This window comes from Hyperoodon ampullatus, assembly GCF_949752795.1.
Source record: "Hyperoodon ampullatus genome assembly, chromosome: 2".
NCBI classification, from domain to species: Eukaryota; Metazoa; Chordata; class Mammalia; order Artiodactyla; family Ziphiidae; genus Hyperoodon; species Hyperoodon ampullatus.
The window spans coordinates 13,089,255-13,115,357 of NC_136915.1; the positions used below are offsets into that span (position 1 = coordinate 13,089,255).

The following is a 26,103-nucleotide window of genomic DNA, read 5'->3' on the forward strand; positions in this document are numbered from 1 at the left end:
AAAATTGAATTCTACCACATAGGCACTACCGTTATTAATATTTGCAAGTATCCTTCCGGTCTATCTTTTATTCAGTGCCGTAAACATTAGTAAATTGTATTCACAATTCTAACTATTAGGTATAATCTACTGTATAGCACAGGGAACTCTGCTCAAAGTTTTGTGGCAGCCTGGATGGGAGGGGAGTTTGAGGGAGAATGGATACATGTATATGTATGGCTGAGTCCCTTTGCTATGTACCTGAAACTATCACAACATTGTTTTTATTTATTTATTTATTTATTTAAATTTATTTATTTATTTATTTATTTATTTGGGTGTGTTGGGTCTTCGTTGCTTCACGCCGGCTTCCTCTAGTCCTGGTGAGCAGGGGCTACGCTTTGTTGTGGTGCGCGGGCTTCTCACTGCGGTGGCTTCTCTTGTTGCGAAGCACAGGCTCTAGGTGCATGGGCTTCAGTAGTTATGGCTCGCGGGCTCTAGAGCACAGGCTCAGTAGTTGTGGTGCACGGGCTTAGTTGTTCTGCAGCATGTGGCATCTTCCTGGACCAGGGCTCGAACCCGTGTCTCCTGCACTGGCGGGTGGATTCTTAACCACTGCTCCACCAGGAGCAGGAGTGTTGCTTATCACAACACTGTTAATCGGTTATACTCCAATATAAAATAGAAAGTTAAAAAAAATATTAGGTATATTAGCAGTATTTCCTCATAGAAGGAAGAAAGTTACCTTTAGCAACTTTCCAAGGAAATGGTAGAAATATAAAAATTGATTTTTTAAAAAGGAAAATATCAGCCATTATATTCATTTCTGGAAAACCAAAAACAATGTGGAATAAATTATTTAGCTTTCTTAGAGAATTGAACAGTAAAGTAGATTATGAAGTGTTATGCTGAAAGAATTATTTCGAGAAGGACTAGCTAGCTAATACTATTCAACTGATCGTCGTTTTGATCATTTATGTATGCCTAATTTCACTACAGTGAGCCTGCTATATCAAAATAAATCCGTTAATAGACTGGTCTGTCTTTTTCACTAGTTGACCCTCAGAACTAGCAAGATGTCAACCACTCTTTGACAATAATATATTAGTGTTGTCTGTTTTATTTTCTACTGTTTAGGAAAAAGCAAAAAACAAAAAACAAACCCTGATTCTAATAATAGGAGTTTGTTAATATTGACAAGTTCTCATGTGGTTGGGTCTTTGATCATTTTAGAGCTAGTTAATATATTTTTATATGGTGCTTTTAGGAACAGTGTTTATATTTTAAATATATGTTTTCTCATGAAACAGTTCAATTTTAATAGTGTGGAACTCGATTGGTAACAAAATTTTTGTTAAATATCTGGTAACTATTCTGTTCTCCTGTTTAAATGGCGATAGTAATTTATCTGCTCTGTTGGCTAGCTTAGCATTCAGAGCCTGAGTTTGAGGCTCAGATGCTTTCCCCAACTGGGCTTCCATTATGCATGACTGAACTCTTTGAGCACATCTAGCATGCTAAATACAGGTGCTCTTCACAGTGTGAAATAAGACCTGATTAAAAACACATCTGGTTTTTTTTTTTGCGGTATGCGATCCTCTCACTGTTGTGGCCTCTCCCGTTGCGGAGCACAGGCTCCGGACGCGCAGGCTCAGCGGCCATGGCTCACGGGCCCAGCCGCTCCGCGGCATGTGGGATCTTCCCGGACCGGGGCACGAACCCTTGTGCCCTGCATTGGCAGGCGGACTCTCAACCACTGCGCCACCAGGGAAGCCCAACACATCTGTTTTAATTCCACTTTGCAAATGCCTCTGCTTTAATGTCACCTTTCTGAATGATCTTTCACACTCAAATGGGGAAATTCACTTCACCATCCATTTATCATAGAAGAGAGAGGAGATCACACCCTACTTTTTAATCATTTTCAGTGAGCGTCAATTATTAATTGTTAAACTAAATTTTAAAAATCAGAATAAGAGTGGGTTGTATTTCTATTGAAAACATACAAAAATAAATGCTTATGAAAAAAATTTGTAAATATTTGTAACAAGGACAGAAACAAAGAAAAGCTTTCCCCCCCCACCCAGTGTTTCCTGATACATTGCCAATAAACATGAAAGCACTGAGAAAACCCAACACTTGATTTGGGGCTGTGCAAAGGGCATGTACTTATCAGTTTTGTTGTTATTAAGAGTTTTGCAACAGAAAAAGTCAGCAAAAGAGTGCAAGGAACTTCGTACTTGATATGCAATCACTGCATGTTGATTTGATTATAAGACCTGGCTATAATCCTGAAAATGTTATAAATTGATCATGGTATGTTTTTAACTTCAACTGATGCTTACTTTTGATATTCATATGAAATTAGCAGTCAACTTAATAGTATTCATGATATTTTTATGCTGTGTTACTTCCAAATACTTTTACATGTGTTATCTCATTTGATACTTCTAGCAACCTTACCAGGTAGAGAAAACAGATATTTTTATCCTCATTTTGCAGATAAGGGTATTGAGACTTTGAGGATTTAATTGACTTTACCTAGGCCATATAGCCAGTGACAAAATTGGAACTGGAATTTTTGACTCTTTATTTATTTTTAAAAATTTATTTATTTATTCTTGGCTGCATTGGGTCTTCGTTGCTGTGCACGGGCTTTCTCAGAGCGGGGGGCTACTCTTTGTTGCGGTGCACAGGCTTCTCATTGCAGTGGCTTCTCTTGTTGAGCACGGGCTCTAGGTGTGTGGGCTTCAGTAGTTGTGGCTCATGGGCTCAGTAGTTGTGGCTTGAGGGCTCTAGAGCACAGGCTCAGTAGTTGTGCAAGGGCTTAGTTGGTCCGCGGCATGTGGGATCTTCCCGGACGAGGGCTCGAATCCGTGTCCCCTGCTTTGGCAGGTGGATTCTTAACCACTGCGCCCCCAGGGAAGCCCCGTCTATCAGGTTTTAAATGAGTAATTTACATAATATTTTTAAATGTATTTCAAATTGTGGTTGCTAATATTGAAATTTATGCTTTGTGGAAAAATGCCTATCGGTTCAACACTAACTGCAGCCACATATACAGAACTATGAAGTTCATGAGTTTAGGTAACAGTGTACTGGCCTGACACTCCTTATGTGATAGTTGTGGCAAATGTAAATGGCTAATCCTACATCTGAATGTAGGTTGATTTGCTTTCACTTTTACTGAGGAATCAATTCCATACTATTTTCAAGAACAAAAATTTCCATATCATTTAATGACTCTGATTTGCATGAAGACAAGGTCAACCTCTGTGGTGGCATTAAAGGCCTTAACTGAATTATGAATGAGTGCCATTATTGTGGTGGTGCTTTTGCTAACTTTTCTAAACCACCTCTTTCTGTTTCTGCCTGTTACTGGCCACCGCCCCCCCCCACAAAAAGGTGTGTTGAAATAGAAAATGTAAACATAAGCCAGAAAAATAGCATAGAAAAAAATTAAATTACCTGGCTCAGAATTTAGAATTTTTAGAAGTAACTTGTCAAAATTCCAAAAATTATTTCAATGGATGATAAGGTTATTACCTGAGCTAGCACATCTTGTTCTGTAATTGTTGTAACTGTAAGTAACACAGGGGCTTGCTTAGCCTTCTAACATCCTGAGAGAGGAAGAGAGACGATCTCAGTTGAGCAGACCTGCTGAGATCAAGTTTTAGTATATAGATTATTAAACCAAATACAAGAAAAGTTGATGTGACTCTCTGACACATCATTAAGAAGCTTATGTTAAACTATATGGCAAACAAAAAAACTACTTGGAGCTTTACCATTTGTGGAATTAAAGAAACAATTTATGCACAGGTGACCCCATATATTAGTGCTATTTATTATGGTGACCATATTTTCCAATTCAAAAGAGCACAGTTTGATGATAAGTTGGTCTGTATCAATATTTATGGAGAAAGTGAATGAGATCGAATATTTAAAATCTGGTCTGTACCTAAAGCACTACACCTGTGATATTTTATTTCTGTAGATAGAAAATGTAAAAGAAAGCTGAGTTGCTGACTGTTCTAAAAAATTCCATTTTTCTGGACTCAGTACTGTTGCCTTAATTTTATGGGTTTTCCCCGGGGTTCTGTAAACTAAAATGTTCAACTGTAGGCTTTAAAATTTAAAAGCTTTTAGGCCTGGAAAGGCTGGAGTTCTAATCCCCTCCTCGGCTTAGATATTAAATTATATAGCAAATCCTCTGAGGGGAACACCATCAGACATGTAACCGTCTCGCTTCATTCAGTTCTATTCCTGGTATGCCATAACGATCAGCAAAGAGAACGTGCAAACGGTTTCGCAAGATTCTATATAAAATAAAGTTGCTTAATGTTACAAGCTAATGATTCTTGGGAGGGATGGGTTTCTGAAGCCGTCACAGCTTTGCTGGGCCGTGAGAAGGGCGGCCTTGTTCTGACACTTTCCCAAGCAGGCGCGGCTCTAAGTGCCCGGAAACGCCAGAAGCTGGCCAAAGGTGAGCAGGGGAAGAGGTCCTGGCTTCTCCTAGGAGAGAAGCCTTGGCAGCCGCTTTGACACGCAGCGCTGTGAATACCAACCCCCTTTCTCTCTTTTATTCCCCCAGGCCAGCGCCTGGGACCCCTACTCGAGGGGCTGGAGGCTATGCCTGCCTCTGCAAGCGCAGCGCCCGAGGCCTGACACGGCGCCCGCCCTTCCAGAGTGCTGCGCGCCTGCGCACCGGGACCAAGCGCGCGAGCGTTCCTTCCTGGCCCTGCGTTCCTCCCTCCCCCGCGCGCCTGCGCATCGGCTGGGAGGAACTCGGCGTCTCAGCCTCGGCGGGCTGTCGGGCGGCTGCGCGCGCGCCCGCGGTGAGGGAGGCGGGTCGCGCGCGCCGGTGGGAAGCGTCCGGCTGCCACAGCGCCAGCTCCGTCGTAGTCGCTGCCGCCCGGGTCTCGCTCGCCCCTCCTACCCGCTCCCCCTCCCGCCGCCTCCCGGGCGCATGCGCCGCCGGAGCGCGGGGGTCGGCTTCGGGTGTGTGGTGGCGGCAGAGCTGAGCTGCGAGGCCCGAGAGTCAGAACCTGGGGGAGAGGGATGGTCTCTGCACGGGGGGGAGCCGGAGGAGCCGCCGCCGCTGCCGACGCCACCGCCGCAGCCGCCGCCGCCGCCGCCTCGGCGCCCGCCTCCCGGCGCTGACGGGCTCGTACGAAGCCGGCGAGGGGGAACCAGCACCAGCGGTCGCCGGCACACCGCCCAGCATGGTCCGGGAAACCAGGCACCTCTGGGTGGGCAACTTACCGGAGAATGTGCGGGAAGAGAAGATCATCGAGCATTTCAAACGGTGAGTGACATGAGGCCCGGGGCCGCGCTCTCTCCTCGGGCGCCGCTGCCCCCTCCGGTTCGTTGCCGGCCCCTCCCCGTGCGCGGAACTGGTGAGGAGACCCGGGCCAGACCCACGGACGGGTGCGGGGGGCGCGCGGCTGCCTGGCCGCTGCTCGGCCCGTGTCGCGGCGTTGGGCCTCGGGCCTCGGCGGAGCGGGCCCGGCTGCCGCCCTCTCCGTTCCCAATAAGGAGGCGGCTGTCGCTCGGCCTCCGCGAAGCCGGCGCCGGGAGGGTGCCCTCAGGCTGGCCAGCCGGCGGTGGGGTCGCGTCCTAGCGCGCCGCTGCCCCGGCTCCGAGCAGCCGCCCCCGCCGGCCCGGCAGATGCGGCGGAACCGAGCCGCCGCCGGGCCGGGACCCTAACCCCTACCGCGCCCCGACAGCCCCCGGCCCGGCCAACTCCAGAGTCCCGCAGCAACTCGCGCTCCTCGCCCTGCGGACGCGTGGACATGTCTGACCTAGAGAGGGTTTTGTGGGGAAAGGAAAGGTTATACAAAAACAAAAGTCTTGGTAGGTATCGTAGGGATATCTCGGAACTGGGAAGACCCTACTGGATTCTAGGGACGTCTCACGGAATGTTCACAGACCTAGAAACTAAATGGAAATGGCAAACGCAAATGTTTTGGTTTCTTCCCCTTGTTTATGTGGGGTTGGGTGGAGGGTGGTGTCTGAAAATAAGTTGGTGCGTCTGTTTCGGCTCTTTTCGCCTTCCTCCCTTCAGCGCTCTGGGGTCCCTGGATGAGGAGGATGGTGGGGACCGAGTGCTCGCAGAGGAGGAGCCACCTCATGTAGCAGAGTCCCCACCGCGCTGTGCTCCCAGCCTCGGGAATCTCCGCTGCTGCGGCCGCGCCGGCGTTAACACTGCGGAGCCTTCTTTTAAAAGGATGGTGTTTCCCTCCCACCCAGAATTCCTAAATCAGTGGTTAAAAAATGCATGCCTTTTCAGATTAGAAGATGTAGCTCTTTTAAAAAAAGATGTAGCTTTTAAAAAGGTTCTTCCCAGAATATTTTTTTTTGTTCATGGCGTAGTAGGAATGAATGTTCTTGATACATTTTACTTATTTAGTAGCTTTTACCGTTTGTTTTTGTTTTGTGAAATCTATGTGGGTCATAGCTGATAGAGCCCTCCATGTGAAATACTGAAAATGACGGTTTACTTACACTGGTGTAAATTGAGAAGGACTGTAGCAGATATGTGATTGTCCTCGAAAATTACTGTTTCTTGCGATATTAAAGACTTCGGAAGGTTTTAAGTTTGGTATACTCTAAATTCCTCTTACTATCTAGTGAGTGAAGGGGAAATTATGGAGCGCCCTTATTAGTGAGTCACCATGGGAAAAATAGATTGCGTCGCTTGCTCTTGAGCAGCTTGCATAAGGAAATGGAAGCAGAGGCAGCGGAGCTCCGCTCTTTCAAATGGAGGATCATTGATTCTGTTGGTGGTTGCTGTTACTGGGGTATTAAATCTTCACCGCTGGAGCGCGCGTCTGCGCGTGTCCGCGTGTGAAAGGGAGCCTGGAATAGTGAGGCCGTTCATGACCCACTAAAGCTGTCCTCGGCAGGACTGGGGGAGGCGCGCTTCCAGGGACTCCCGGTGTTTACTACGTTGTGCTGAGAAATCAGGCAGCGGGAAGGCAGGAGCAAAAACTCGCCTCTGTCCCCTGTGACAAAGGGGAGATCTCGGGCTCAGTGGGGAAACAGATGGGAACTCTCCGTGGCGCTGCTCCACCCCTTACCCCATATGGAGGCACCATATCTTCAGTGTTTTGGTGGAAAAATCATTTAGGTGCAGATTATTGGACTGGAAAAGCCACTTAGATGTGCTCACTTTTATCTCCTTGTGGACCTTCTCTGTAGGTGTCTGCCTGGGAAATTCGTATGCACCGACGTGCAAACACGTGCATTGCAGCATTTGCTTTGCCCCCTCAGTATCATGTGGCCAGACGTGTCATTTCGCATTATGCAGATTCTAGAGCCACTGTATGCCTATCGCGGGGAGTTTGACCCCTCTGCAAGATGAGGGGCTAGAGAAGAAAGAGGAAATCGTCCGAGGGAGTTTTGGAAGGTTTTTTAAGTGGATGGTGCTGCCGGCCGGCTTGTGTGAATGACTTTCTAAAATGGCGGCCAGGACCCACTTTAAGTGGGAATCAGCAGAGCAGATCTCAGAATGCACAGAGGGAGGAGCGGGCAGAGGATGCGAGCTGCCTTGGAAAGCGGCGGTCTGGAGGAACGTTGCTGTATTAAAGAGGGCTTAGCTGGCACATTGCTCACGACTGCATTTAAAGGAGTGTGTTACCTATTGCAGAGCAAAAGCAGGTGCTATTGATAAGATTATCTTAAAACTAAGTAGACCTAGTGTCCCTGAAATTCCTTTATTTTAAAAGCGACTTTTGAAAATTTTAAACAAGTTTGCTTAGTTCTTTGGGTAGATAGTGCATTCTTAGTGGGTTTAAAGAGTGTAAAAAGGTTTACAGAGAAAAATCTCCTCTTTACCCCGACCCTGGGAATTCCAGTTCCCACTCTCCCCTTCCCATCTCCACCCCCTAACGGGTAATCTCTGTTTCTGGTTTCTTGTGTATCCTTAAAACGGGTACAAGAAATGTTCTTGCTGACCCAGCTGTGAAGCTAAATGGACTTTGTTTGGAGAAATTTAAGGTCTTTTATCCTTATTGTAGAAAATGTTTTGTAAAGTGTGTGGTTGCTACCGGGAGGAAAACTAAATGTGAATAATTAAAGTGAAAGGGATAAAACGGTGCTTGTACCAGAATGAGAGTTCTGCAAGAAAATATAAGAACATTCAATTCTGATGTCTTCTAGAAATCATAATGAGAAAAACCATGCAATACCTATACTAAAACTGAGGTTAAAGTGCCTACTTTTACTGTTTTCCCTAGCTGATTTCAACATTAATAGCTGTTTTACAGGATTAAGAGGTGTACACTGGGAATACATTATATAAAATGTTTTCAAAATGAATGTACTCGTAACGGTGATTAGGCTTTTGTAGTAAGTATTTGGATTTAAAAAATGATTAGATGAGGCAGCTTTGGGGGCAGGGCAGTTTAAGAGGCATTTGGGATGGGGGAGGGTCAGAGCCAATTCTTTTATTTATATTTTGATCAATGTTTTTGGTAGAAAATAGGTTGAGGGAAGGTTGCTGATTTGGCTTTTTTTTCTCTCTGTGCCAAAGAAAGAGCAAACCTTTAAAATGTAATCAGAACATTTTCAAAATTTGGCTTTACCTTCTTGCAATAAGAATAATTTATTTTGCTCATGATTTTAACAGCATTCAATATGCTGATTGAAAAGAATTAAATGAGTATTTCTGAATCAGATTTAGTTAACAAAGATCCATTGCAGGGACTGAATTTGCACAATAGAGAAAGTCCTTTCCTTTGTATGGTATGTTAGCTGGATTGAAGGGGGAAGGGAGGAGTTATACAACAATTGGTCGCTGTCTTAGTTGTTAGAGGGAGAGAGGTGTGTGCAAAGGCGACTCCCTGAATTAGAATGAGCAAGTGAATAGAACCCTTTAAAGGACATAAAAGTCTCTGTATCTTATTTTCAGGTTTGAAGTAAATCACATATTCAGGTTCTTCCCATCCATTCTCCAGTTCTAGAGAATAAGTTAAAGATCACGCAGAGGTTGAGCAAGGTAGCAGCTCATGTAAAAATTTTGTAAAAGAATGAAACTCATTTAAAAGTGTTTTGTTTTGTTAACTTTATTTATTTTATCTTGCTGCAGTCACTTTTTTTAACCTCTTTATTGGAGTATAATTGCTTTACAATGCTGTGTTAGTTTCTGCTTTATAACAAAGTGAATCAGCTATACATATACATATATCCGCATATCTTCTCCCTCATTTTGCTAACTTTACATGTCCAATCATAATGGTTTTCCTGAGTTTAAATAGCTGGAATATATGTTATGTTACATGAATTTGGTTTATTTCTGGGACACAATATAAAGTATTGTGGTAAAGTTTCCTTGTCCTTACATACTCCTATAACTAGAGATACTTTTAGACTTAAACAAATTTGACTCCCTAGCCCGCATCACTGCTACATGGTTTATTCTTTTGAGCTGAGCCAGTTTCTTTGAAGAAACACCTCTGTTTTTGAATGTTATAATTTTGAATACCTATTTCCATGACAGGCTTTTTGAACCTAAAAAAAAGTAAAGTAAAATAATTTTATACTTATCTTGAGAAATAGCATTAGAAACTAATACAGAATACTTGCGATGTATTTTATTTCCTGAGTTAGAATGCTTCTGGCAGATTGGAGGAAAACATAGGGCTCAGTGCCAAGAAGAATGATGGTGTTTGACTTGTGTAGAGGGCACCTTTTCCCAACTACCTTTCTTGTGGACTCTTGATTGCTCAGGCGTTGTATTGTTTGGTATGCTTATGAAGAGATTTCGGGCTTGATTTAGGAGACATTTTTAATCCTGTATGCACCAATGGTTTGGAAAGACTTGTATAGAAGTTATAGAGATAGTAGTAATGTGGAAGTTTTTCCAAATATTCTTCCAAGTCTCATTTTCCTCTTAGTTTGAAATTTTGCCTAAATTAAAAAAAAAATAGAAATATTTCATGAAAACTAGCATATTCCAGTTGGGGACTATATATTTTTTTGCTTTTACTTTTAAGACTCCCTAGTGTTTGAGCTGTATTTAACTAGTCACAGTATTTAGAGTAAACACTGTAGGCTGAAAAATACCTTGAGTATGTATATTCATTCACATTGTGCTCCTGAATGTTGATATTGGATGATTTGAAATAAATAGTTGTTTGTCAACTTTAAACTGACATATTAGTCTGCTGAACAAGGAGACTAAATAACGTAACACTTTTCTGTAGTTCAATTTCTAACCTTTACTGTTTGTTTTGTTTAATGTTTTCTTTATTATTATATGTCTTACAGCTACTCAAAAAATTTTTTAAATTTTCTTTCTTTCTTTCTTTTCTTTTATTTTATATTTTGGCTGCATTGGGTCTTCGTTGCTGCGCCCGGGCTTTCTCTAGTTGCGGCAGGCGGGGGCTACTCTTTGTTGCGGTGCGTGGGCTTCTCATTGTAGTGGTTTCTCTTGTTGTGGAGCACGGGCTGTAGGCGCGTGGGCTTCAGTACTTGTGGCACGCGGGCTCAGTAGTTGTGGTTCGCGGGCTCTAGAGCCCAGGCTCAGTAGTTGTGGCGCACGGGCTTAGTTGGTCCGCGGCATGTGGGATCTTTCCGGACCAGGGCTCGAACCCATGTCCCCTGTATTGGCAGGTGGATTCTTAACCACTGCGCTACCAGGGAAGCCCGCTACCCATATTTTGAATGAAAATAGCATACTCTATTGTGGAAACCAATTAGGATGTTTAATTTATTAGAAATTATATAATTTTGTGTGCTGTCTAGCTGGTTTTTAGTGGGTGGAAATACGCTTTGCAGTGAAAAGATGTTCTTGGTATAATGTTAAAGTATTGCAATATTCCGATTTTTCCCTCTACATGTGTCACTGTCTGCCAAGTTGAAAATTATAAACATCTAAAAAAACCCCACAACAGGATGTCTCTATAAAACCCTAACTTAAATTTAGTGAATTTTTGGATTTAGTTACTTAGGATTTCATTTTGAGTATAGGGATGAATTGAAATCTAGCATGTTTAAAGATTTTTATTATATAAGAACTGCTCCACCTCTTACAGCTAAGGAATATTTCTGGGAAAATTCAAATGGAAGACACCTTTTATTGCTTGTGTTATGTACTTGGTGCTAGATTTTTAGTCCAGCATTAAACTCTGGGGGTATATGTATGTCTTTGTATCTTTGTATTAGATGCTGAGTTTGGGTTACATTGACAAATGAAATTAAGATTTTTCTGTTTATATCTTGTATTGGCTTTGTTACATTCTTATCATGTTTACACACAGTATATGTTTACATATAATACATTTACAGTTTCTTTGATTCTTTTTTTTTTTTTTTTTTTTTGTGGTACGCGGGCCTCTCACTGTTGTGGCCTCTCCCGTTGCGGAGCACAGGCTCCGGATGCGCAGGCTCAGCGGCCATGGCTCACGGGCCCAGCCGCTCCGCGGCATATGGGATCCTCCCAGACCGGGGCACGAACCCGTATCCCCTGCATCGGCAGGCGGACTCTCAACCACTGCGCCACCAGGGAGGCCCAGTTTCTTTGATTCTTAAAATTGACTCAGTGATTTTTTAAAAAAATACCCCATCATTTTATTCCTTTGATTAAAAAACTAGGATAGGGCTTCCCTGGTGGCGCAGTGGTTGAGAGTCCGCCTGCCGATGCAGGGGACACGGGTTCGTGCCCCGGTCCGGGAAGATCCCACATGCCGCAGAGCGGCTGGGCCCGTGAGCCATGGCCGCTGACCCTGCGCATCCGGGCCTGTGCTCCGCAACGGGAGAGGCCACAACAGTGAGAGGCCCGTGTACCGCAAGAAAAAAAAAATTAAAAAAATAAAAACAAAAAACTAGGATTTTTTATTCAAAAACACTTTGTATTTTACAAACTACATTTGATGTATAGTGATTTGCATCTTTTTTTTTTGCGGTATGCGATCCTCTCACTGTTGTGGCCTCTCCCGTTGCGGAGCACAGGCTCCGGACGCGCAGGCTCAGCAGCCATGGCTCACGGGCCCAGCCGCTCCGCGGCATGTGCGATCTTCCTGGACCGGGGCACGAACCCGTGTCCCCTGCATCGGCAGGCGGACTCTCAACCACTGCGCCACCAGGGAAGCCCGATTTGCATCTTTTGTAAGTCAATAAATTGGTAGGTGGTGGATTTTTGTTTCAACCATTAATTTTTAAAATTTATGCTGCCTGCAATAAAGGCTCTTTTTCACTCAAGGTTTTTTTATTCTTTATTTTTTTAATTTTTATTTTTTGGCCACGTGGCACAGCATGCAGGATCTTAGTTCCTCGACCAGAGATCGAACCCATGCCCCCTGCAGTGGAAGCAAGGAACCCTAACTACTGGATTGCCAGGGAATTCCCCACTTAAGATTATTTAAGTAACCTCGGATGAAAAGAAAAAAGATTTTAAAAGTTTATCACTTTATTATATCAAAAGGATGTTAGAATGAAAACTATTACTATTTAGACGAAAACTATTATTATTTAGACCAGAATTTAGGACGAGCTACTTAAATTTGGATAGGAAAATAGTATGTCTTTATTTTCACTAACTTCTTAATCAGAATTTAGCATTTCCATCAATTATAACTATATTGTGGTGTAGTACCAACATGGTAGTATTAGTAGTACCTGTGATGATTTCACCACCAACACCAATCAGATGTATTTTCATATTTTATATTACAGTTGTTGCAGATATTTCATTTATGCTCATCACAACTTAGAAATGACAGTAGCTATTAGACCTGCTGCTAAATACTTCTATTTAATGCATCAATAAAGATGCATATATATATTACTGTATGATCAATCTGTGTTGTGGGTATACTTTTAAACTTTACCTTGGAGAATTTTGAACATACACAAAAGTAGAAAAATAGTAAATAAATCTCATGTACCCATTGTTCAGCCCCAGTGACCATCAACCATGACGTATTCTGCCTTATGAGGAAAAATAAAGCAGAGGAGAGGGGATGGAGAGTAAATGCGGGTGGGAGTGACGAGGAAGGCCTCTTTGAAAATATGGCATTTGATACACAGGAATGAAGGTCTATCCATACACGTAGATCCACTTCTCGCCTTCCTGTGTGTTTGTTTGTTGTTGTTGTTTTTCATTTAAAATTTATTTTGAAATAGTTCAGGAAAAGTGCAAAGAATTCCCACATTCCCTTCACACAAATTCCTCAGTTGTTAGCATTTTGCCACATTTGCTCCATTACCTTCTCTTGTCTTTTCCCGGCGTGACATTCTTAAATTCTCCAGTGTATATCTCCCCAAAACTGCATTGCACCATACAGTATTTTCGGCAAGGAAATCAACATTGGTATAGCACTATTACTCGATCCATAGACCTCATTCAAATGATGCCAACCATCCCAACAATGTCCCTCTTTCCCTTTTGGTCCAGGATCCTAGCCAGTACCATGTATTGCCTTTGGTGGTCATGTGTCATCCGTCTGGAACAGTTTCTTACCCTAATTCTCATGTAATTCTCATGTGCCTGATAGTCTTAAAGAGCACAATTCTTTTTTTATTTTTAATTAATTAATTTATTTTTGACTGCGTTGGGTCTTCATTGCTGCGTGCGGGCTTTCTCTAGTTGTGGCGAGCGGGGGCTACTCTTTTTTGCGGTGTGCGGACTTCTCACTGCGGTGGCTTCTCTTGTTGCGGAGCAGGGACTCTAGGCACACGGGCTCAGTAGTTGTGGATCGCAGGCTCTAGAGCACAGGCTCAGTAGTTGTGGCACACGGGCTTAGTTGCTCCGCGGCATGTGGGATCTTCCCAGACCAGGGCTCAAACCCGTGTCCCCTGCATTGACAGGCGGATTCTTAACCACTGAGCCACCAGGGAAGCCCAAGAGCATAATTCTTTCATTCTGCAGGCTGACCCTCTACCCAGGTTTGTCCAGTATTACCTCATGACCAGATCAGGTCTTGCAATCTTGGCAGGAATACCAGAGAAATGATTCTGTGCTTTTTCAGAATATGGAGACAGTATTGGATCCATCCCACCACTGGTGATGTTAACTTTGATCACCTAGTAAAGTTAGTGTCTTCACCATTTCCCCCCCTTTATTTGATTAGCATTTTATGGGGAGATATTCCAGTATTACACTGATAGTCTCTTCCATCATCAACCCTAAACCCAGTAGCCTTAGCAGCTATTGATAACTTAACAAAAAATTTATTTATTCATTTATTTATTTTTGGCTGCATCATGTCTTAGTTGCGGCATGTGGAAACTTTTGTTGCAGCATGCGGGCTTCTCTCTCTAGTTTTGGTGCACGGGCTCAGTAGTTGTGGCGCGCGGGCTCAGTTGCCCTGTGGCATGTGGGATCTTAGTTCCCCGACCAGGGATCAAACCCACATCCCCTGCATTGGAAGGCAGACTCTTAACTACTGGATCCCCAGGGTAGTCCCCCATTGATAACTCTTGACTATTATATACTGCTGTGATTGTTGCCAAATGAGAATCTATTACTGTGATTTCTTAGACATTTATTCTGCTGTAGGTAAGATTCTCCATAATTATATTTGGAAATATACATACACACACGCATATATTTGATTTCCATTTTTTTCAATGGGTTTTAGTTCAGGACTTGCTTATTTTGATACCCAAATCATTCTAGATTTGACCAGTGGGAGCTCCTTCAAACTGGCTACTGTGTCCTTTTGATATCTCCCCACTACTCTTTTAAGTATTTCTTTATTTCTGGCAACAACAAAGGCTCATCTTGTATTTTCCCTTTCCCAGCCCTGTAATCAGCCATTCTCCAAGAGACTCTGGTTCCTTTCAGGGAGGGATGGTATTTAGAAACCCAAGATCTGGGTGCACAGTTTACCCATTGCTGCAGAGCTAAGAGGATATGTATTGTGTGTGTACACATGTATATATGTTTACATATATATATTACATGTATCTCTATATAATATACGTATCTCTATATAATATATATAATGTATGTCTATGTAATAATATAATTACATGTATCTCTATATAACATGTTCACACATGTTTCAATACATGAGGATTCTTTCTAACCTCCCCATTTCCATGTTTATAAACCCTTCTCAGACAGTGAGAAACCTCTCATTATTCTCAGTATATTTACTTAATTTGCCCAGTATGTTCTCAGTGTAACTAATAGGCCAACCACTCTGCCTCCCCCACCTCTGCCTGCCACCTCTGGGCACCTCACCCCTGCTGCCTCTGCGTCAGATCACCTCCCTCTTGGCTTTTCTCTTTGGAAACCAACATTGTGGGGGAGGTGGAAGGCAAGGCAAGAAAAGGAAGGTGGGGCTGGAAATGACTTGCATGTTTTTGTCTTCAGTTTTTTCTCTCATAGGAGACAACTTGTGGATGAATGAATTACCTGCCTCTGGTGCCGTTTGTAAGCGGATTTAGAGCTACCCCACTTTTAGAATTTTAGTTTTGGTTCTACTTCCACCGCTGACTTTAGGACATGAGGTTAATCACAGGATCAGTATGAGCTGTATTATATGCTGAGTCATTCAGAAGAGGGGCTAGTAAGAAGGGAGTTTGTTTTTTAGGTATCATCATTGCTCCATTTATTTGGGCGTCAGTCACTCACTTTGTGTGGTATCTCAGCAAAATCTTGCCCTCGCCCTACTTCCCCCCAAGCGTATTGACCTCAACCTTATTTCTTTTTTTGTTTGTTTTAACTTAAAATTTTTAATACTAATTTTAAGTGAATAAGTTTTAATTAATTTTATTCTTAACAAGTATAACTGACATATAACATTATATTGGTTTCAGGTGTACAACATAATGATCTGATATTTGTATATATTGCAAAATGATCACCACAATGAGTCTAGTTAACATTCCTCACCATACATAGTTACCAAAAACGGTTTTTTTCCTTGTGATAAGTACTTTCAAGATTTACTCTCTTAGCAACTTTCACATATGCAGTACAATATTAACTGTAGTCACTGTGCTGTACATTATATCCCCATGACTTATTCATTTTATAATTGGAAGTTTTTATCTTTTGAGCCCTTTCATTCCACCCATCACCCCAACCCCCAACCACCAATCTGTTTTCTGTATCAATGACTTTTTTTTTTTTAAGATTCCACATATAAGTGAGATCTTATGGTATTTGTCTTTCTCTGACTTATTTCACTTAGCATAATGCCCTCAAGGTTTATCCATGTTGTTGCAAATGGCAAGATTTCCCTTCTTTTTTATGGCTGAATAGTATTCCATTGTGTGTGCGCATGTGTGTGTGTGTGTGTGCGTGCGCACATGTGCGCACACCACATATGCCACATGTTCTTTATCCATCCATCAATCCCTGGACACAGGTTGTTTCTGTATCTTGGCTTTGGTAAATAAAATGCTGCAATGAACATGGAGATGCATATCTTTTCAAATTGGTGTTTTCCGTTTCCTTGGTTATATACCCAGAAGTGGAATTGCTGTGTCATATGGTAATTCTATTTTTAACTTTTTGAGGCACCTCCATACTGCTTTCCATAGTGGATGCATCAACTTTTATTTTCTGTTTCCTCTACACTAGTCTTCACCCCTGTCCAAAGAGTTCCTTAATGAATTAAAATCTTATTCCTTTGCACAAGCCCTACAATGTGTATAGTTGGTATTATTTTGAAGTAGATCCCAGCCATCTTATTTAATCCACAAGTATTTCAGTGTTTATCTCTAGAAGATAAGAACTGTTTAAAGATATTCAGCAATACTGTGGTATATTCTTATTTCAAATACCCAGTCATTATTTTCAAATATCCAGCCAGTACTTGAGTTTGTAATTGTTTTAAGAATTTTTTTTTCAGTCAGGCTCTAAATAAGGTACAGAAGATATATTTTTAAAATTTTATTGAGGTATAATTTGCATACAGTAAAACGTACCTATTTCAAGTGTTGAGTTTGTTGAATTTTGAGAAATGTAGGCATCCTTGTAATCACCACCACCACGGTCAGGATACCACAGTTTATTTACTTACTGATGGACATGGGACTATTTCACCCTTCTTATTTTATTTCTTTATTTCTTTATTTATTTTGCTGTACGCGGGCCTCTCACTGTTGTGGTCTCTCCCGTTGCGGAGCACAGGCTCCGGATGCACAGGCTCAGCGGCCATGGCTCATGGGCCTAGCCGCTCCGTGGCATGTGGGATCTTCCCGGACCGGGGCACGAACCCGTGTCCCCTGCATCGGCAGGCAGACTCTCAACCACTGTGCCACCAGGGAAGCCCTATTTCACCCTTTTTAAGTCCATACGTTTTAATCTCTCTCTCTGCTTACAACCTAATTTGTTGGAAACCAAGTTGTAGAGTTTCTCAGTGTGTGTTTTGCTGATTACATGCCTGTCCTGTTGTATACATTAACATCACCTTTTGTCCTCTGTATTTCCTGTATGTTCAAAAGTTGAGAATTATATTTCAATATAATTGGTTTCTTTGTAATTCGTGCATTTTACTTGGTTAATTTAATAATAGTCCGAGAAAGGGTTTATAGGTTTCACTGGCTGTCAAAGCAGTCCGTGGAAAAAAGTGTAAGAAATATTGGTTTAGGCAAACCATTATGTTAAGAATAGAATGCTAGCAGTATATTTAAGTACTTACTTTAGCTTTGACATAAAAAGGTTGAGGTTAAAAAGTTAAGAATCACCGAAAAACTTTAAGACTAGTAAACAAAACAGAGATAGTGTCCCGTGAATAGCTTTATTTTCCCCCTCCTCTTTTTCCTCATTGTAAACTTATAGGATTAGAACTGATGTTTTTCTTGTGGGAATTTTTTTCTGTTGTTTTCATCCACCGCCCCCCCCCCCTCAGTTTTATCGTAGAAATCATGGAATCCTTAGATTTTTTAAGGTTGTTCCTTTTAGTCAGCTTGAATTCTTTCAATGAAATGAATTTCAAACACATCCAGTGTTAGAATTAAATGCCATAATAGATATTAATTTCTATTATGTAAGTGGGTTCAGCCTTAATCAAAGAAAACAAGATTTGCAAAAATCTCAATTTATAGAGAGTATCTAAAATTCAGTTAGTATGTGATGCTGTATATAAAAAAGACAGGGAATTCCCTGGCAGTCCAGTGGTTGGGACTCTGTGCTCTCACTGCCTAAAGCCCAGGATCAGTCCCTGGTCGGGGAGCTAAGATCCTGCAAGCTGTGCGGCGCGGCCAGAAAAAGAAAAACAAAAACAAAATAAGACACCTTAACTCTTCAGTTAAACATTTATTTGTTTATTTATTTAAATATTTATTTTAGCTGTGCTGGATCTTCGTTGTTGCACTCGGGATCTTCGTTGTGGCACGTGGGATCTTTGTTGCAGCATGTGGACTCTTAGTTGCAGCATGTGAACTCTTTAGTTGCAGCATGCATGTGGAATCTAGTTCCCTGATAAGGTATTGAACATGGGGTCCCTGCATTGGGAGCGTGGAGTTTTACCCACTGGACTACCAGGGAAGTTCCCAGTAACACATTTATTATATAAAGTAGGTACCTTTATTTTCTCCCATAAATTGAATGGGTCGGATTATAAGATTTATAAGGGGACTTCCCTGGTGGTGCAGTGGTTAAGAATCCGCCTGCCAATGCAGGGGACACGGGTTTGATCCCTGGTCTGGGAAGATCCCACATGCCACGGAGCAACTAAGCTGGTGCACCACAACTACTGAGCCTGTACTCTAGGGCCCACGTGCTGCAACTGCTGAGCCCCCGTGCTGCAGCTACTGAAACCCATGCACCTAGAGCTCTGCAACAAGAGAAGCCACTGCAACGAGAAGCCCGAGCACCACAATGAAGAGTAGCTTCTGCTCACCGCAACTAGAGAAAACCTGCGCACAGCAACGAAGACCCAATGCAGCCAAAAAATAAATTAGAAAAAAAGATTTCTTAGGTCTTTTTAGTTTAGAAAATCTTGTTCTAGGGCACACTGTGTTAGAACTGGCAAAGGGTCTTTATGGGCATGGAAAAATATTAAATGACAAAACAAGGTGTAAAATGGGACATGTAACATCTCTATGGGGTCATTGAAAATCTATACGTGACTCTGCTGTGTATGTGCTCACTGTGTCAGCTTTTGATACAAATGGTGTTTCCATTGATAACTGAACATCTAAATTGAGAGATGAATAAGTATAATATTTAAAGCTCTCTCATGCAAAAAATCTTATTCTAGCCATTCTTCATAGTGCATAAAGGTCACTGGAATGCTGTGAAGATTTTAAAAAAGTATATTTTGATGATTAGTTGGATTATAAAAGAGCTTGAGGGCTTCCCTGGTGGCGCAGTGGTTGAGAGTCCGCCTGCCGATGCAGGGGACATGGGTTCGTGCCCCGGTCCGGGAAAATCCCACATGCCGCGGAGAGGCTAGGCCCGTGAGCCATGGCCACTGAGCCTGCGCGTCTGGAGCCTGTGCTCCGCAACGGGAGAGGCCACAACAGTGAGAGGCCCGCATACCGCAAAAAAAAAAAAAAAAAGAGCTTGATATCTAGAAATACTGTGTAGCCATCATACAAAACATTGGTGTACCAGTTCCTTTCAGTTGAATCATTCTCCTAACCAGCTATGCTCATCAATCAAAAATAGTCTTTCTTGGGTTCAGACTTAAGTGGCATTTGTAAAGTTTCAAATAGTTTTAAATTATATTGCAGTTAATTTAAAAAAATGGTGTCTGTGCTTTGTTATACTAATCTAAGGTGTATAAGGATATACTCTAGTTTTTCTTGTCACTTATACCTCTCTGTTTTTTTTTTTTTTTTTTTTTTTTTTTTTTATGAAGTAGCCCTTTCCACGGTGGTTTTTGACACAGGTTATTCCTTTTCAGCATAAGTTTGCTGTGCCGGTCTAAAAGTGGATGTATAAAAGGAACTTTCATCACAGCTTGGGGTCTCACAGGGTTATGACATTTGATTTCCTTTGTGTTGATCTTATTGGAAATTTGTATAAAGTTTTTGCTTGTAAAGAAAAGCTTTTTAGTTCTAGAGATTATAATTAATGACTAAAGTGTTGACTGGAGAAGTCTGCATATTTAACAAGTTTCAGGAATGATTGGCATAGAGACTGGTGACTTATTTCTTAATTTAATAGGCTTAATTTCATGCAGAGTTTTTATTGGGAAGCATGATTATTTAAAAGTTTATAAACCATTGGAATTGAGTAGAAAAACCCAAAGGCCTTTTAAGATTAAAGAGTGATAAAGAAGACCCATTTCCTTAATCTGGAAATATCGGTAGTCTTTAAAGATTTACAGAAATACAGTGGTGGATGAAAAGAATATGGAATTTATGTATATTACAAAAAAAAATCACATTTGTCCTGATTCTGTTCTAAGTAACCATATATTGTGAAATAAGGATAGAAATCTAATCAAGTGAAATATTAGAGGGAATTTATAAATTTCTCAGTCTTTTTTTTTTTTTTTTTTTTTTTTGCGGTACGCGGGCCTCTCACCGTTGTGGCCTCTCCCATTGCGGAGCACAGGCTCCGGATGCGCAGGCTCAGCGGCCATGGCTCACGGGCCCAGCCGCTCTGCGGCACGTGGGATCCTCCCGGACCGGGGCACGAACCCGTGTCCCCTGCATCGGCAGGTGGACTCTCAACTACTGTGCCACCAGGGAAGCCCCTCAAAGTCTTTTTTTAAACTGTTATTTTACTAAGAAGTAAGCCATAGGTTAGAAGTTAATTTCCTTCTCAGCAATTGTACTGTAATAGTCCTATTAAGCCAGGTAGGAAGCACATTTTCAAAGAGTCCTTTGCATTTACACCCCGGACTCTTGGTGTGGATTTTTGTTAGTTTCTTGGCTTCTGCTACTTCAACTTTTTTTTCTCCAGCCTTCCCCTTTTGATCAACTTGCCTTGCTCCTTTTTTTCTTCATCTAACTATTTTATTTACTGCCATTACTTTAAGAAATGGTTAATCATGGTCATTTGCATTCTCTTTACAATTATACTTGAGCTTTTCTCAGTACTATGTAAATCAGACACATTTATGACGTTGTTCATTAATTATTGTGAGAAGAAATGTCCAAATGTTAACTTAGTGGCCACCATCATTGTCTGTATTCCTGCACTGTGTATGTGTATATGTATGTATGTATATATATATATATATATATATATATATATATATATTTATTTATTTATTTATTTGGCTACACTGGGTCTTAGTTGTGGCACGTGGGATTTTGCGGCGTGTGGGATCTTTAGTTGTGGCATGTGGGATCTTTTAGTTGCGGCATGCGGGATCTAGTTCCCTGACCAGGGATCGAACTCAGGCCCTCTGCATTGGGAACGTAGAGTCTTAACTGCTGGACTGCCAGAGAAGTCCCCTGCACTATATATTTTGACTTGTAGAGTGTAAACTCCCTCCTATTCTCTGAAAAATTACCTTATGAATTCTTTCTAGGATTGTCTAAAAGATTCAGGCTTCCTATTTTATGTAACTAGTAACATCTAAACATCATAGAATCTTTGGGATTTTTTTCTCCTTATAATTGGATAATCTTTCAGAGGTTTACATATCAGTTGCGCACTATCTTTTTGTTAACAATTAATTTTACTTAGTAAATAGTTATTTTGCACCATTAGATTGGTGCAAAATAATGCATATATGTATTTTTTCACTGAAGTAATGGTGCCGGTAATAGTTCTGAAGAATTTTGTCATTCAAAGCTTTACTGAAAACATTGCCTTTTCCCAAGAGTTGTAGTCATCAAGTTTTCATGTACAGGAATCTAACTAACCATGGATTTGATAAACAGCTGACTATAGTTTTGTTGGTTGAATTAAGCTTATCTTCAGTCTTCAAGTTTTCTTAAACCTTTTCTAATTAGAATCAATAAATCGTTTCTCATCTTAAAAAAGTAATGTATTATCTTCATAGAAGCATTTACAGTAGCCAGAAGATAGAAGCAATCTAAGTGTTCATGACCCATGAGAGGATAAACAGAATGTGTGACAACATAATACGTATCATGGAGTATTATTCAGCCTTAGAAAGGAAGGAAATTCTTCTTTTTAAAATTGAAGTATTGTTGATTTGCAATATTATGTTAGGAAAGGAAATTCTGACACATGCTTCAACATGGATGAACCTTGAAGACTTTATGCTAAGTGAAATAAGGCTGTCACAAAAGGACAAATATTTTATGAGTCTACTTACATTAGCTTCCAGGAGCAGTCAAATTCATAGAGAAAGTGGAATGGTGCGTTCCTTTTTTTTTTTTTCTTCTTTTTTTTTTAACTGTTATAAGCAGTGTTGCTTACTAAGCAGTCTATCAAATTGTCTTCCTCAGAGGTTTCTCTAATTTATACTCCTGCAGACAGTGTTATGAAAGTATCTATTTTCTTAGACTCTAGCTAATATCTAGGTATTATTAAAATTTAGGTCTTTGCATTGCATGGCATTTTTTTTTTTTAATTTGGATTTTTGAAATTTTGAGTGGAAATTGAGCAGCTTTTTTGAGTGTGTGTGTGCTTACCATTTTGTGTGTATTTTTAAAGAATTTCCTGGAACTTCCCTGGTAGCGCAGTGGTTAAGACTCCGTGTTCCCAATGCAGGGGGCCTGGGTTCGATCCTTGGTCCGGGAACTAGATCCCACATGCATGCCTCAACTAAGAATTCGCATGCCACAACTAAGGAGCCAGCCTGCTGCAACTAAGACCCGATGCAACCAAAGAAATAAATAAAATAAATATTAAAAAAAATTTCCTATTTGGGTATTTTGCCTGTGTTTTGTTTGGACCTCTGTCTCCCTTGATTTGGAAGAATTTTTATATTTAGGAAATCACTTATTTCTCATGTGCAAGTATTTTTCCCCATTTGTCTTTTGACTGTATTTTGCTATTTAGGAGCTGTAATTTTTACGTGGTCTTTTCTTTTGTGACATAGGGATTTTATCTCAGGCTGAGGGTCTTTCCCAGACCGAAGACTACAACAAACTAATATATATATATATATATATATATATATATATATATATATTTTTTTTTGGCAGAGAGAGAACACAAATCAGCAAAATATTACAAATCATTCTCCCCCCCCTTCTTTTTCCACCTCTCCCCCATTCCTCCAAGCAGAGAAACATTTTAGGATATTAGCTTTTTCTAAAATGAGGCTAGGGGCCTGTGTCTGACTGCCCTTTGCTGGCTTTAGGGATTCTGAGTCTGTTTTTTTCATCTTTAGTAATCATTTGTACTTACTCCAAAGATAAAGTGATTAAAGGGAAATATATTAATTATCTAAGAATAGTTTTTAAATCTTTTATACATAAATTTATTTCACAGTAGATTTCCCGAAAGAATTCTCTATCTCCATGAAATGAAGATAGGTTTTGGCTGTCATCTAATGGGTTACTTATCTTCAGGAATGCTTGAAATAGAAAATGTCTTCCTTAAGTGTGCCCATTTACAGGAAACATGGCAGACAGTTGGTTTGTACTGAGATAATGCAGACACTTGTGACTAAAGGAGATGTAAAATTTGTTGTATTAAAAGATGGTGACAGGGACTTCCCTGGTGGTCCAGTGGCTAAGGATCTGTGTTCCCAGTGCAGGGGGCCCAGGTTCAGTCCCCGGTCAGGGAACTAGATCCACATGCCGCAACTAAAGATCCCGCATGCCACAACTAAGACCCAGTGTAGCCAAATAAATAAATATAAAAGACAGTGACAGGTACTATTTTTTGTCTTTTTTTTTTTTTTTTTTTTTTTTTTGCGGTACGTGACGCGCAGGCTCAGTGGTCATGGCTCACGGGCCCAGCCGCTCCGCGGTATGTGGGATCTTCCTGGACCGGGGCACGAACCTGTGTTCCCTGCATCGGCAGGCGGACTCTCAACCACTGCGCCACCAGGGAAGCCCTGTCTTTTTTCTTTTAATAACAGTTTTAACGAGATATAATTCACATGACATAAAATTTTTCCTTTGAAAAGTGTACAGTTGTTTTTAGTATATTTGCAGAGCTATGCAGCCATCACCACTAATTTCAGAACATTTTCATCACTCCAGAATGAAACCCCCATACCCATTAGCAGTCATTCCCCAATCTTCCTTCTCCCCAGCTCCTGGAATCCACTAATCTATTTTCTATTTCTGTGTATTTGCCTATTTTGGACCTTTCACATATATATGGAATCATAAAATACATGATTGGCTTCTTTCCCTTATAGTGTTCTCAAGGTTCATCCATGTTGTAGCATGTATAAGAACTTCATTCCTTTTTATTGCCAAATGACATTCCATTGTATGGGCATATATGACATTTTAAAAACTCCACTCAGCAGTTGAACATTTAGTTTGTTTCCATTTTTTTGGCTATTATGAATAATGATACTGTGAACATTTCTGTATGTGTTTTTATGTGGAGTTCTCTTTTCAGTTCATACCTAGGAGTAGAATCGCTGGATTATACGGTAATTCTAAGTTTAACATTTTGAGGAACTGCCAAATTGAATTCCAAAGTGGCTGTACCATTTTACAATCTCACCAGCGATTTATTAGGGTTTAGAGTTCTCCTTATACTTGTTATTGCCTGTCACTTTTATCAGTATTTTAGCCATCCTATTGCGTGTGAAGTGGTATCTCATTGTGGTTTTGGTTTTTATTTTCCTGAAGTCTAATGTTGTTAAGCAAATTTTTGTGTGTTTATTGGCTGTTTGTATATATTTTTAGAGAAATTGTCTATATTCTTTGCCTATTTTTAAATTGCATTATGTCTTTTTCGTTGTTGAGTTGTAAGAGCTCCTATCAGATAAATAATTTGCAAATATTTTCTATTTTCTGGGTTTATATCAATTTTTTTTTTTTTAATTTATTTATTTATTTATTTTTGGCTGTTCTGGGTCTTCGCCTCTGTGCAAGGGCTGTCTCTAGTTGTGGCAAGCAGGGGCCACTCTTCATCGCGGTGCGCGGGCCTCTCACTGTCGCGGCCTCTCTTGTTGAGGAGCACAGGCTCCAGACGCGCAGGCTCAGTAGTTGTGGCTCACGGCCCTAGTTGCTCCACGGCATGTGGGATCTTCCCAGACCAGGGCTTGAACCTGTGTCCCCTGCATTAGCAGGCAGATTCTCAACCACTGCGCCACCAGGGAAGCCCGGTTTATATCAATTTTTGATCATTGTCTTTGGATAGAGTAAAACTGTTAACTTGTAGTTTATCATTGTCATGCTAACAATTTAAATTTATCTTTGTCATTCTAGATAATTGTTAAAACAAGTTCTTCTTTTGGATTTTAACTTATTTTAACTGATGTAATGAGACATATGACATTAAAAATATTACCATCTTATTTGGTTATGTCCAAATTGCAGGAGTTTTGCCATCTGAGCATATGATTCTGAGCTACTTAGTACATTTAATGGTTTGAAGTATGGGGGGTATCAGTAATTGTGAATGAGGTAGCTTTAATGTCTACCTCTACTATGTTGATGACAAGAAATAGGCGTGATTAATTTGAAAAGATTGGGATTGTACATTTAAAAATGGTTAAAATAGCTAATTTTATGTTATATTTTATCACAATAAAAATTTTTTAAAATTTGACCTGTGATCATGTAGGAAAAATGTGGCCAGCTCTAATTTAAATGCTGTTATGATGCATTATTTAAGTTTCTAGGGGATTCTGCCTTTTGGCATTCTTGAAGTATTTGTAGTCACTGGTATAGAAAATAATATAAAGGTCTAACACAGAGGGGAAACCAGTCTTCTGGTCTAAATATAGGATCAAGTGGTTGATTTATAAATTAGTAATTCCTTCATAAAAATTTTTTACTATGAAAGGTTTATATAAATGTTGATGTTACCGCATTATTGCAGATAATTTGGTGGTTGTAATGGATATATTTATGACCCACTGTCTGAGTTTGGAAGAGGAATGATTTTGAATATTTTCATAATATAAAAAAGAAGTGGGCTTCCCTGGTGGCGCAGTGGTTGAGAGTCCGCCTGCCGATGCAGGGGATATGGCTTCGTGCCCCGGTCCAGGAGGATCCCACATGCCGCGGAGCGGCTGGGCCCGTGGGCCGTGTCTGCTGAGCCTGCGCGTCCGGAGCCTGTGCTCCGCGGTGGGAGGGGCCCCGGCAGTGAGAGGCCCGCGTACGGCAAAAAAAAAAAAAGTAAACACAAACATTTATTGTTTCTAC

At 41.0% G+C, this 26,103-nt stretch overlaps 1 protein-coding gene across 2 annotated transcripts in view; it reads left to right on the forward strand.

Annotated features, from left to right (window-relative positions):
- Window positions 1-5,204: 5,204 nt before the first annotated feature.
- Window positions 5,205-26,103, forward strand: part of SPEN (spen family transcriptional repressor) — a gene marked incomplete at both ends in the record, with an annotated part of 82,083 nt that continues 61,184 nt past the window's right edge. For both annotated transcript variants that reach the window (XM_079728389.1, XM_079728390.1), the window contains one exon: window positions 5,205-5,287. In XM_079728389.1, the coding sequence (XP_079584515.1) occupies window positions 5,205-5,287 (83 nt within the window). The remainder of the gene's footprint in view (window positions 5,288-26,103) is intronic.